General features: G+C 37.4%; 1 protein-coding gene across 6 annotated transcripts in view; it reads left to right on the forward strand.

Moving 5' to 3' along the window:
• cadpsa (Ca2+-dependent activator protein for secretion a) overlaps positions 1 to 14,467 on the forward strand; it is a 278,770-nt gene that overhangs the window by 208,506 nt on the left and 55,797 nt on the right. For 3 of the 6 annotated variants that reach the window (XM_078172289.1, XM_078172314.1, XM_078172334.1), the window contains 3 exons: positions 4,482 to 4,623; positions 9,957 to 10,112; positions 11,384 to 11,531. In XM_078172289.1, coding sequence (XP_078028415.1) covers positions 4,482 to 4,623; positions 9,957 to 10,112; positions 11,384 to 11,531 — 446 coding nt within the window. Of the gene's footprint in view, positions 1 to 4,481; positions 4,624 to 5,633; positions 5,876 to 9,956; positions 10,113 to 11,383; positions 11,532 to 11,902; positions 11,918 to 14,467 lie in introns of those variants that run through there. The other 3 variants (XM_078172262.1, XM_033625614.2, XM_078172354.1) reach the window with 3 other exon arrangements.

A 14,467-nucleotide genomic window follows, 5' to 3' on the forward strand; every position in this document is an offset into this window, starting at 1 on the left:
ATTCACCAATGTTTTCTTATTTTTGCTCATCTTAGCTAAGAGAAAATTTTACAAGTGGTCGAGAGCACTCTTGCAAAAAAAAAGAAAAACAATATCTTATTTTCACAGTCCACAAATTGTTGCCCAATAAAAGGAAACACAAAAATATTGCATGAATTTCATATAATCAAACGTAGATTATGTTTTAGACAAATTATAATAAAATGGATTTTTAAATTTTAGGTCTTAAGAAATACTAGCCTACTGTATGTGGTCCATTGATCCCAAATACTGTAATTTCAATGATTGTAAGTCCCTCTGCTGCCCAGTGCTGGAATGTAATTCAAGTACTGTACTAAAGTACAAATTCTAGGTACTTTAATCGTTACATGAGCATTTTAATGTCATGCCACATTTTACTTCACTTCACTTCACACAGAATATTGTTATGTTACTCTGCTACAAATATTTTTCATATAAAAAACATTTCACTGCTCCAGCTTCTCAAATGAGGGTTAAGTGCTTCTTCTTTTAATTATTCAAATTAGTTTTATTTATTACAGTGTGGTATTAATACTTTTACTTAAAGGGGCAATAAGCAAAATTCATCATTTCTAGACTGAAGGAATTAAAAAGTTGCTATGTGAAGAACTAGAGGTGTATAGCATGACCTCACACAACCTCTCTCTGTGTTGATCTCCAGCCCCTCATTTACAAGCCAAGGTGAGGCTCAGTGACTAGAAGAGCTGGTAGAAGCGCTCCTTAGCTGTAAGTTACTAAAGTAGCCGTAGTAGCTCTAGTGCTAACTCCGGGAGCTAAGGCTAACATTTCTACTCTTCTGCGTGAGCCGGAGTCGTGAGCCCGTGAGCCCGCCAGTAGAGAAGAGTAGGAACGTTAGCGTGGCAGCCGACTAGTGCACACTTTGTTTTGGTCTACAGGCAGTACACAACAGCAAACCTAGCGGTGAAACGATTTCACTTTTTGCCCCTTAGGGTAAAGGACCTGAATACTTTCTCAACCACTGCTGACAACATGGCACAACACCTGTCCCCATATAAAGTTTGGGGGGGGGGGGGCTAATAGGTTACTTATGATCAAGTGGGAGCAGATTTAGATGGTTAAGACGTTTGGTGCATCTGGACTTGACTTCTCTTATTTTTCTACTCAATAGTTTTTTTTAATTTTATTTTCATTTATTAATTTTTTTCTTTTAAAGAGAGAAATTCAAGATAATGTTCCTGCATGGGGCCTAATATTAGCCAATATAATTTGTTAAAATGGAGACTGTGCAATAAGCAACTGTATAAAATGAAAAATAATAGTGAAATAAAGAGCAGAAAATAAGAATGACTAAATAATATTTATCAATAAGAAAGAGTGACATAGAATCAGGTTTCTACTGCACTTCCACGAAGAAAAAAATGCACGGCAGAGATTGACATATTCAGACTTATAGTCACTAGTATGGGTCAAGCTTCAAAACCACTAGATTGTACAATTCCCATAATGCACCAATGGCATCGTTTTGGTCAAACCCTCACTTCCTGTTAAAAGCTGATATCTTTTAAATTCCACTCTTCCAGTTTGTATTGAAGGCCTTCTGTTATAAATTTGGAATCTCCAAGCCAAAGTTAAGGTGACCCTGATGATGAGTAAACTGACTTTTGTGTGTAAAATCAGTGTAGTGCCCCTTTAATCTGGAATAAATGCAAGGATGCTACGTAAATACAAACAAGCTCATCACATCCATGTGCCATCCTTCCTTTCCTAATGACAGCAGTCCACGCTGTTATTTTGTAGCACAGTAAGATCAGAGGGTCCATCTTCAATATCAATATAAGACCCAGCAGAGTCCCCGCTGCCCACACAGTGTAACAAGCACACACTTTAGTAAAGCGTATCATCATGGGGGCATCTTTTCCACAGAAGGTCATCTGCTCTGTTGCCCCACAGCGGTGCACTTATGTAGCAGTAAATAGCCTTAGCACTAGACAGGCGCCAAAGTCAGGCTGCCATTCGAGGAGTTAATGAGGTCTAAAGCAGTGGTAGCTGGGCCGCGGCGAGCCCTGCGAACACACTCCTGGACACAACACATCCAAGTGGACAGCAGCCGCTCAAGTGGCTAATTGGGAGAGTGGTAATCAGGGAACACAACAAACATCGCACCTACTGTGTATCATCGACCTTGACTCCAGTGCCAACACACACAAACACAAACACATACATGCTCAGAGGGGGAGAGAAAAACAAAGAGAGAGAGAGGGAGAGGAAAAGCAGACGCACTGCATGGAGCCGTGAGGCATCACATTAGCACACACTGGCCTCCATTTTATCTCCTGTGGTCTTTGTCAGTGTTGCCTTTTTACCAGTTGGGAGCCGGCAGAGACTGGGGGAAATGTGTGTGACGGGTTGGATTTAGAAATACCCCGAGACTCCAACCTTTTGTCTAGAAAGATTGGAAAGTGGATGTGCTGTGTCATACCTGCTAATGAAGAGTAAGTGTCAGCCAGAGACACTAACCTCACCTGTCATTGTTCATTATCACCATCTAGGACAGGGCTTTTCTATTAATTTTCCCATTGCCCTTCAGATTTTTCCTACAACCCAACATACACATAAACACATAAAAGCTTAAAAAGCCTCTTTGGGTCACCGTTGCACACATCAAACATGAGTAAAACTTGTGGTGTTACGCTGCACCTATGCAAATATCTGTAATGATTAATTACAGACTGTTTAGTCAAATGCACATAACCTTAACCTGTGCCCATAATGCTGCACAAGAAGAAACTGTGAAGCTGGAAATGAGAACTCCTTCTTTATACCCCATGCACAAGGATGCACATGATGCAGGACACATTTCTGCCAGTGGTTTCACATTATTTTACTAATCAACAGGTGGCAGTAACATGCTAAGAAACATAGTAATGCACTAACAAAGAGGGGGAAGAAAGACTGCCAGCCACTGAACATAAACACACACAAAATACTTTTAAAAATTCAGGTTTGCAAATATTTTATGAGGGAAACGATTCATTTTGACAGCTATTTTAGATTTAGTCTTAGTCTTGAGACAAGCTTGTTTAATGGTTTTAGTCACATTTTAATCGTTTTTATTCTTCATAGTTTTAGTCGACAAATATTGAAAATGTTTTAGTCAATGAAAATTCATGACATTTTAGTGGACTTTTAGTCATTAGGTTGTCCATACTTTTTTTTTTAATCTTTAAACTAATCCAGTGAGGCTAATTCGTGTATCAGATATTAGAATCAAGGTGGCAGGTTGTATAAAATGTCATTTAGACAATTTTTTTCAGCTACAAATACTTTATTTACACCGCCAAACTGTCATTTCTCCAGCAGTTTATACAGGATTAAGGGGTGATTTCTGAGCACACACTTACTGATCATCATTTGAAAAGCTCAAGATCTTTCTATTTATGCTCTGATTATGATTTGTACCCAGGTTCATTGTAAACTCTGACTTCAGAATCTCACTGTTTAAAAAAAGAAGAAAAATAACTTAATTAACGGCTGAATTATTTCCTAATCTGCAGCATGTTAGTCTGGAGGTTTAAACTCGTGTCCTCTCACAGAGTTGGTGATTAAAACTAAACAACAGAGAAAACGCTGCTGAATTCAGACTGTTTACTTACAGCACAGCTACACTCACAGAAAACGGAGCTTCCTACCTGCCTGTCAAACAGTGTCCAGACTGAGTGGAGTCCTACAGGGATCAGCTGTGAAGTCTGGCAACCAGTGGCTGCTTGCTTCCCTGCTGTTCAGTGGCTAACGAGCAGAGCTAACTGCTCACAGCCACCACTGCAACTAACAAACTCCACAAATCCATCCACAGTCAGACACACATGGCTGATTATTTACCGCTGAGTTAAAGCTCACAACAACGGCTGACACTGCTCTGGTGTGAGTGTTCTTGCTACTGGCTAATGAAACATCCTGGTGCAAACTATTTACCAGCCTGTTGCTCATGCAGCATTCTAAGATAATTACAAGCATGGCCATTTTCGGCTTTCAGTGTCCGCTAGTCCACCACTGACAGACATTTTCGTCACGTGTATTCTTGTCAGTGAAAATTAAACATAGATTTTGTCTTAGTTTTTGTTATCAAGATCAATTTTTAGCTTGTCATCATCTTGTGTTGTCGTGGAAAAATGGTAATTGACGAAAAATTCCTATCATAGTTTTCGTCAATGAAATCAACACTGGAGGGAAATGCATTAATTTGTTAGACCCTCTGGATACAAGCAATGAGTTGTTGCTGTGTAACACTGAATGTAACCCGAACTTTGTGTACAAGAAAACTCCACAGGGCACACATTAGCAAACTTAAACAGATTAGTTTAGTACTGTTCATTTTAATTGTCAGAGCCTGTATCACAAGACTGTTATGATAGCACACCGACTGAGCATTGTCTGCTCTGTGCTTAGGTTTACTCTGGTACTTCCATGTCTTATTTTTCCCATCCCATGCTCTCCCTCAGATAACCTGTGCAATGGGAAGTTCCACAAACACCTGCAGGACCTGTATGCTCCCCTGGTGGTGCGATACGTGGACCTGATGGAGTCCTCCATTGCTCAGTCCATTCACAGAGGCTTTGAGAGAGAATCCTGGGAACCTGTCAAGTAAGGATGCCTTAATTTACTTTAGCTATATTCACTTACATTAGGGAGGTCTTGTGTGGGATTTAGCCGTTTTCACTTTGCACATCTGTGCAAACATGTAGTTTTAGTTTGGGCTTTTAAAACTGTCACAAATTAATGTTCTAGTCAAGGCTTGTTGACAGTAGGATATCAACAGATGGTTGATGAATGACAGAGGTAGATTTGCATTTGGCCATTTATTTACAGTTTGTTCCCATGTGCTGGCAATAAACAAAGTTAATGAATGATGAAGAACCATCTGAACCAATCTTTATCCTCAGATTATAATTATGTTTTTTTAAAAAAGTTAATAAATGAGGTTCACTGTGATTTAAACATCCCAAATGAGACTATAATTAAGTTAACCTACTTACAGGCATATTCATTTATGTGTTGTTCGCGTTCAATCTTCCATTGTTCATTAACAAACATGGCTAATTATACAAGATGACTTAGTTGAACTTTCGCTGGTGCATTCTCATGCGTGCACATACAGAGGTTACTCAGTAGTCGAGTGAGCGAGCAAGAAACAGGAGAGATTGATTCATGTATTATTTGCACTTACGTTAACAATACAACACCACCATAAAACCCTGCCTACCGCACACATTTCACAGACAAGCCAACAGACTTGGTTTTGCTTAGCTGTGGGTTCAGCACCATGGATAGCACCGCTGTCACAGTAGGTGGGGAAGAGGAGGAGGAGGGGAGAGGAAAAATTGATCAATTTCACCTTGCCTCTCAGGGCTTTCATAAAAACTGAAATGTAAAGTTTCAACACATCGTATCCGTGGTTTGCAGAACCAGAACGTACATTGCTAACTTTTATTCTGGCAACTAGATATACTGCTGTCTGCCACTGGGACACAAGTGTGTATCTTTAACTACAGTGTGACTTCATCTTCACTTTGTTGCTTTTCACAACTCATTTGCATCAGCTTTCATGTGCAATCTGTGTTTTCTGTCTGCCATTATTCTGTTTCTCCCCACAGGAGTATAACGAGTACTCTGCCCAGTGTCAACCTCCAAATGCCCAAAGTACCAAATCTAACAGTGCCAAGTGTTAACCTCCCACAAATGCCCAGCTTTACTCCACCTGACTGGATGACAGCTAATTATGACTCAGAGTGTGTATCAGCCTTGTACAGCCTGAGACATTCACACATGTCTTTGGCATGAACGTGGCGTCTGGCATAAGACCCCATTGCAGCTGGATTATAACTATTACTTTTATATATCCAACACAGGTTTCCTTAATTAAAAAAATAATAATAATAAATTCTGTACAATACTTGCAATAATATTCAGTGTTCCATCATGTGTTAGAGTTAAAAATCAATAATACCATTTGTCAAAGAACACAAGGGTTTTTTAAAATATGTTTTCTGCATATTTGTAGCTGTTGTGAGATTTGTACTGTAGATCTGTCAAATTAATTCAGCATCTATATGTGTTTTTTGTAATTCCTTTAATCATGATTCAGGAAATGTATTACAGGTAAGCCTGTAAGTGCTTACCATGCTGTTCTAAAGAGAGACAAAAGGAAGAGGCAAAATGTTTGTAGAATGAGCATTTTAAGATGTTCATGCTAAGAAGAAGTGTTCCAGAGCTGAGTAGCCACGTCGCCCAGAGTCATTTTAACAGCATTTATAAGTAGTTACACCTTTTCATGAAGAGGAATAAGGAATTAACATTAGTTATTTGTTTAAACAATGTGTAAAAGCCTCCAATTTAAGTGAGGGCTTTCTATTAATATGTGTGTGATCTTGTGAGTGCTATCATTAAAAGCACTCTGCATATCTCTGCCAACACTTGAGACATTGTCTATAACACTTTGAAAACTTAAGCGAAACACACCAACAATGAGATTCAAAGGTGTAAAACTTCTTCATATCATCCCGCAGAGTGTGACTCCGTCACCGTAACACAACCATCCCTGTCCCCTCTTGTGGATACACATTTAAAATCAATACCAGCCCTGAAGTTTTCATTGTTAAAAAGACATAATGAGAACTGCATTTCAGCCTTCTCTTTATATTTAGCAACTTCCCAAAGAGAAAGTGCCAACAGAGATGGCAGACTTAACTCATTTGTGCTCTCCAAGATCAGGAGAGTTGTAATAAAACCTGGCTATCCAAAAGGACCTGTGGAGGCAGGTTTAGGAGTGCATACATTAATATTAAAGCACATAGCTGTGACGGTGTGTTGCCAGTGTTGGGGTTTTACACAGGCCCAAAGCCACGTTCATGCCAATGTCATGGCATGGTGTCTGTGGATGGATGAAGAAGGCAGTGACTTGAAAATGGATTCCCAACATTTTCACTCCCACAAATGTATTTCTGTATGGACTGAAAAGATGCAAAAGCATAACGAGGAGACACAAAGTACCATAGAGCAATTAAAAGAGAAATATCATCCATACTAACACTGAGGATATACTGTATGTTCTGTGTGCTGCCTTCATTGATAGGAAGTGTTCCGTAGAGAAATTACCAACTAGCAGGTGTGTTGGTTTACTGTGTCATCATTTCTATACACATATCTGTCTTTGTCATTTACTGTTTCATATGTATTTAATTCATAATGTTTGCCGTCATTGCACTCAATTTATTTCATATCTACTGTCTGTTCGGTGTAGAAAAATGTTTTACAGATACAAACAGGCCTAAGTGTCTAAGCCTTGCTGACGGCTCTGTGGGTAGATTAATGTTGACATCAGCATGCTTAAATACAATACTAACACCGACAACATCTGCTAATTAGAACTAAACACAAAGTACAACTGAGGTTCATGGGAATATCAATACATTTGAAGGTATTTGGTCATAAACCAAAATGTGACAAGTTGAGATTTTGGTGTTACGATGGCACTATATTTACTGATATCTATACTAAATGTATATGTTACTTGTTTTAACTTTAAGAATTATAACAAATTTGCTGGCTTAGACAATGTGGAAAGTCCATGACTAAACGTCGATGCGTGCGAAGTCGGAGTGAGAATGTATTCATCCACTGACTTCATCATAGATAACGTTATTTTAAGTCCTTTTTCCTCTCCTGCTGTTTCATAGTAAACTGCAGTTTCCACAGTGACTGATGTGTCTCTTAGAATACAAAATACCCCTGAAATGATTTCTGGAGTGGGGACCCTGACTCTATCCAGTAATATTTAAGACATGTATCATTTCCTCTTGTTTCTGTTTTTGTTAACTGAAAATGAAATACATATGCAAAGCATACACAATCTTTATGTTTTTTTGAGCACACCTTCAGATGCTGTTTTCTGTCTGTTCTATGCCGGTGCTGTTTTCACATACGCTCACACACACACACACACACACACGGTACAAAGATGTGTATCCTGCACCCACGTATTCACACAGTCTAAGCTAATATTGCTTGGTGTGTAAATGACAGGATGGAATACATTTTCACCTTTACTCACAGTGTAGGGTGTACAGAAGTGTTAGCAAGGATCCTGTTTCCCCTCAGCTCAGACTGTGTTGCTAAATGCTTACAGTCTGCACATGATGGTACACAGTGTGCAAAGGTCCACCTGAGCAGAGTATATATAAAAAAGAAATTACATGTTTTGCAGTGGTGGAATGTAGCTAAGAAAATTTGCTCAAGTACTGTACGTAAGTACAAATTTGAGGTAATTAAGGTTTTTCTTCTTATGCCACTTTCTTCTTCTACTCCATTTCAGAGGGAAATATTGTCCTCTTGACCTCACTGCAATTATTTGACAGCTGAAGTTACTTAACAAATGAAAATGTAATACAATACAATGAATGAAACAGTACCCAACAGTACTGCTGGAACAATTACTTGATAAATTAATCATTTGAATTAACTTGCAACTATTTTGATAGTAATTTCAGTCATTTCAATGCAAAATAGGAGGATTTGCTGCTTTTCCTTGTAGTTATTTTAATTAATTTTTATTAATTTAGTATAATGTTGAATTTTGTATCATTGGTTGAACAAAACAAACATTGTGAAGGTGTCACTTTGGCCTATGAGACCTTCTCTCTATTTTCTCAATTTTTACAAACTAGACAATCAGATCAATGAAGAAAATATTTAGCAGTTTAATCCATAGTGAAAACAATTATAGGCTAATAGTTAAAAACAAACTCACTCTGCCTGAAACAACTACAACAGTAAAATCCTGCTTTTACATTAATTGATGCGTCATAATAATCTAATGATAGTATATAATAATAAGACACATTTTTTTACATTGACTACTTTTAATAATTCAAGTAAATTTTTGGCTGATCATACTTAACAGTAAATACTTCTATTTTAACATGTAACATTTTCAATGCAGGACTTTAAGTTGAAACAGAGTAGTTTGATATTGTGGTCAGGTACGGAAATTCGATTTCAATTTGGGGGAACACAGTTGGTACAGACACAAATCCTCCAAAGGGCTTTGGTTTTTCAGATAGCCCTAACTGAGGCAGAACAAAATACAAACAAGTTTTCTTTCGGAATTTTGATATCTCTCCTAATGAAAAGATGGTTTAAAAAAATATTTTCATACTGTAAAAAGTGAAATTGATCATGATATTGACTCACTCCAAAGGTGTAAAAGTGCAGAATAAAATCACCCTGGAGATGGTGGGCATGTTAATGTCGCTTTGATGTAGTTCAAATTTGCACTGATATCTGCCCTTATATCTGCCATAGAGCCTTGAGGCTTTTAACACAAAGTTATCATAGAAATTTTACATGGACAAGTTTTTAAAAAATTGTTTTTAAAAGACTTTACTAAAAATAATATATGATGGTGTGTTGGCACAGTTCAGACCATCACACTGATTTAGAAACTTTAGAAACTTGCACAGAAACAATAAAGATGGTGCAATAAAGCAAAATGTGTAAAGTGAGGATTAAATTGCATTTTTTTTATCTTAATACTTAAGTATTAAAAAAATATACTCCAATAAGTCCAATGTAGCTCTTGATTTTAAAATGATCTCCCCCTACAATGTTTAAACCAGACACTCTAAGTGTCTGGTCTACAGTTACCACTTTTAAAGCTTTTACACAGATTTTTTTAAATTTAAATTTCATACCTTTATTTTTCCATACAACATTATTTTTTGGACTGTAAAAGTGGAGTTTTCCATATCTGCCCTCTAAAAAAGTGCTGGGGACATGTCTCCTGTGTTGCCTGATTTATTCAAAAACTCAAAGAAGCTATTTAGGCATTTGATTTAGGACCAGCATCTCTGTTTCCCCCTGTTTTTTTTTTTTAAAGCTCTTTTCTCTAAAATGCTTTTTTCTGCCCTGTGGCCCTGCAGTAATGGCTCAGGGACGTCAGAGGATCTCTTCTGGAAGCTGGATGCTCTGCAGACCTTTATCAGAGATCTCCACTGGCCAGAAGAGGAGTTTGGCAAACACCTGGAGACCCGACTGAAGCTGATGTCCAGTGACATGATTGAATCATGTGTAAAACGGTAAGATACTGTTTAAAAACACATGGGTCTGGTTGCAAGCAAATAGCATTCATTAATCATATGAATGCATTCTAATAGTAATATGACTTGTTGTAAACTGGGTTTCAAAACATCAGCAGAGAGCTTGGAAGACATATTGGGATCCAGTGAGGGGAGTGTGTCTTTAAAGGGGAACTCAACCCAGACTTTTTAACCTAGATCCTGTACCTTAGTGACTCGTAGGAACAATTTTTGAAATTATTCCAGTATTGACCGCGAGTGCAGCAGCCAGCAGGGGCAAACAGGCTGCAATGTAACCACTTGGGGCAGGTGCGTCCTGTCAGCTTACATCCACTAAAAGTGCTTATTTTTGCCACTGACAGGCTCAGATTGTTGTTTTGCGTACCTGACAACATTACTTAAAGGATTCTACAGGGAAATAAACGTTTTTACGTACCTTTCACTTGGTCTGCTCTGCTTTGTGTCCAAGTCTCACTAAAGAAGAAGTCTCTTTGTTTGAAATTAAAAGCCCTCTATTTATGTACACTTTCCAGCCGTATACTAGGTTTTGACCACTCATGTATCTAATATTTTATAAATCATGGAGAAAGTATTTTGAGTATTAAAAAAATACTTCACTGTAAAGTGTCTTGTTTCAAATTAAAAATGTGATTTTTTTTTCCAGCTCTCTCAAATATCATTTACAAGATACTCAAAAGTAATTGAAATACGTATTACAAATACAAGCAACAGAAATGCTGCTCATCTCTGAGCACAGTATAGCATGGAGTCCCCATACACAAAGTTAAGATAATATCATGTGCCTCAGAATCTCAGGCGTGTGAGGGGGGCAGGCAATGATATTGGCTCATCAATCAGCTATCGGCTTTTTCCTTTTCCAAACTATTGTTATTATATTTACTGTTAAACATTCCACCACTGGCCACCACAGCTGCCGCTGACACTATTTAGGTTTGTTTGTTTTTTTCTTGTTTTTGTTTTTTGGGTGGGGTCTACATTCTGCAATGAAAAATCAATTATTGCACAATGGGTATTTTTCTGACTAAATATATTCAAATTCAACTAATGTAATTGAACAGTGTGGTTCTCTGCAGTGTGGAAAAAGGCTGTGAAACAGCATCTATAGCTTTATGTGTGGAAATAGGATCTAGGAGAAAGTATAAATGAACATTTTATTAAGGGCGGTAGGTGGGTTGGGGGACTAGTACGTACAACCTCAGTATTTCTAAAATCCTAGCTACAGCCCTGCACATTCCTTTCCTTCTCCAAAGGACACGAGCAGCGTTTGAAGCCAAGCTTCAGAAGAGCAGCCGGGCCACAGACTTCCGCGTGCCACAGTCCATCTGCACCATGTTCAATGTCATGGTGGATGCCAAAGCCCAATCAGCCAAGCTGTGTGCCATGGACCTAGGGCAGGAGGTAGGAGATGCTAAATATGTCATGTCAAATTCATTTTCTTTAACAGAGTGGGGGCAAATCATTTTATCTTGCCTAAAAGGTTAAGACCTGTGATGGACTTCTCTTTGACATCGTACAGTTTCCCTGTTTAAATCTCATATAATTTAATAATCACTATGCTTTGGAGCTGAATGAGAGTAAATTATTTGTGAATGGTCTTTTTTAAGTTTTTGTTCCTCAGATACTCCAGTTTTCTTTCTTTCTTTCTTTCTTTCTTTCTTTCTTTGTCTTTTACTTCCTTTGCAGTATTCACATCATTTTACATGTGCTATGTCACTTCTGTCTTTCTCCTTCTCTGCTGCTTTATTTTTCTTCTCTGTGTCTTGTGAAAGTTTGTTAGAGACTGGGTAAGTGTGGCTACGAATTCAATTGAAATCTCACCCTCCAGTTCCCAAATGTATAATTAGTCATCAGTTTTCCCTGTCTGTCTTCCTCCACTTGAATTGTTTGGATTTCATTAGCATATGTGTAGATAGTATTTAATATACATGGGGTAGAAGTGAGAGAGCTCATATTTCACAGAAGCTGGAGACTGATACCAATTACTGACAATGAATTAATTATTGCAAAGTCCTTCACTGTTCTGTTGGTGCTACAAGGCTAAACAAAAGGATTCCTTGCAGTGATACTGCGTCTGAGTTTCCATGACAGCAGTTCTTTAGCAGGAGTAATCATCCCAAAGTCCTTCAGTGGGCTTTGCTTTATAAGGAAGGTCCTGAAAATGGTTCTATAGCATTTCATTCATTTACATGCGACTAAGAAAAAGGGCTTAACAGGAAAAAAGATTTCATAAATAAACAATGTAATGCATTTATAGGCATAAAACGATAAAGAAATGGATTAATCAATGAAAAATAATGTTTCAAAAGAAAAATTAACAGAATACAGCTGAAATCCTTCAACATTTATTCATTTAGGGATTTGATTTATAATGACTTTTGACTGCAAAATCCAGTTACTGTATGCACTTTGGAGCATTACATACATTATTTATGTAGTGTGTAAGTGAAGAAGTGTGTGGTATTTATCTGCACTAAGCTTACTCTAATCTGAAAATCTACAAAATCTAAAAACAAAAGGAAAAAAAATGAAGTCACATTTAAGTCACACCCTTTTTTCTTTTATTTTTTTTATGCCTAATAAAATTATTGTAAACAATTTGTGTGGTGTTAGTGCTCTTGTTCAAAATCAAAACTTCATTTCCCCCAAAATATCCCAGTTCATTTGCAATGCAAGACGATATTGCTTGCCTCTGCCAAGTCTGAAATCTTTCTAGAACAGCTGGAGGAACACAACATCCTCAAAAAATTTTAGCGAGTCAAATTTCCCCCAAATTTTTCCTGGATAGACTGGTAGACGCTTACATTGTCCTCAGTGGTGGGTTTTTTTTTAGTAATTAGATGTATTTCTCAAAAATAATGTCATGATATACTGTATTGATATTGCCAACTTCAAAACGTTCTCACTGTTGACCGCTTTAAAGTAGGGATGTCCAATCAAATTTTTTGTTGTTTTTTATTTTACCTGATTAGAGTCTTTTAATACTGCCAATAACTTATATTTGCCTAACAACAGAGCAGCCCAGTGTACACTCAATGAAATGGAAATGAAATGAGATAAACCTGACTTCATCAAGAAAGAAATGTTTTTGCCAAAGATGCTCAGTATATAAATACCTGTACATACAGTGCAGCAAAAGATATGTAACATTGATTTCATATGTATCTGACACATTGAATTAACAGCTATAGCTACTAAATCTGGCACATTTTATTTTTCCTGAGCTACTCAATCCAAATACAGAAGGTTCTCAAAACTATAATGTTGATCAGTTTAAGTTACTGATGTATGAATTAAAGTTTATCTGGAGAATGTTACTCCTGAAACTCATGTGATGCAATCCGCTTATTGGCTCTGAAACTTGAGCAGAATGAGTTTATGTGTTAACTGTAGAGGGAAATTTACATGTATTTCAGCATTCAGCAATATGTTAGTAGCTCCAGACTTAGTAGGTACTAACAACATCTACACCTGCTTCTGACTGCTTGTAGGCTATTGCTTGTGTAAATAAGCAATGCACATAAATATTGCTTGTCATTGTTAGAAATTGCAATTTTAACTCATATTGTGCTCTGTTATGTTCAAAATACCCAGATGCCTTTGAAACATGTAAATTGAACATGACAAAAGATTAGTAATATCACACATTTAGCTAAATTTTAATATTTAAGCTTCAAATTAAGGTTTCTTTAAAACATGAATGAGTTATGTAAATCGACTTAATACATGTGTTTTCTACATTTCTGGCAACTCGTTCACACTTGATTCAGGAGAGAGAACTCCACAAATTAATCTTCTGTTTGAGTGGTGAGACTGAGACCCATGTTACTGACCAAACGCTGAGCTATCAGTGATGGCTGTCAGAATGTATAACGATTTAACACTTAATATAACACATATATCACCTCACCTTCTGAGTTTGCTGTTGACTGCTCCAGTGGAGTCATGTCCCCGTCTCCTCTGACAGAGAGATCTCTCTGATGATTCAGGCAAAGCGCTCGTCTGCAGCAGAGAGCTTCAAGTTTCATATCCAACCATTTTCGTTTAACTTCTTACAACAGAGGACACAGAGTTAACAGCACCCATGACCTCCGTTCAGGCCTAACAGAAGAAAATAAAATGTTTTTTCACAACTCCACTCCACCTAAAATAATTTAATCAAATCCTAGTTTGCCACGGTGTTCATGAATCCGGTGTAGGTTTTTAGTACCAAGGTTTTTAATGTGCAAATCTACTCACACATTTACTAACATTTAATGAATTAGACCCATTGTTTTCATAGATTTAGAAATACTAAGTAATATGACTTAGAAGACTTAGACTAAGACTGAGACAAA

The sequence above is a fragment of the Epinephelus lanceolatus genome, chromosome 1 (assembly GCF_041903045.1).
Source record: "Epinephelus lanceolatus isolate andai-2023 chromosome 1, ASM4190304v1, whole genome shotgun sequence".
NCBI lineage: Eukaryota > Metazoa > Chordata > Actinopteri > Perciformes > Serranidae > Epinephelus > Epinephelus lanceolatus.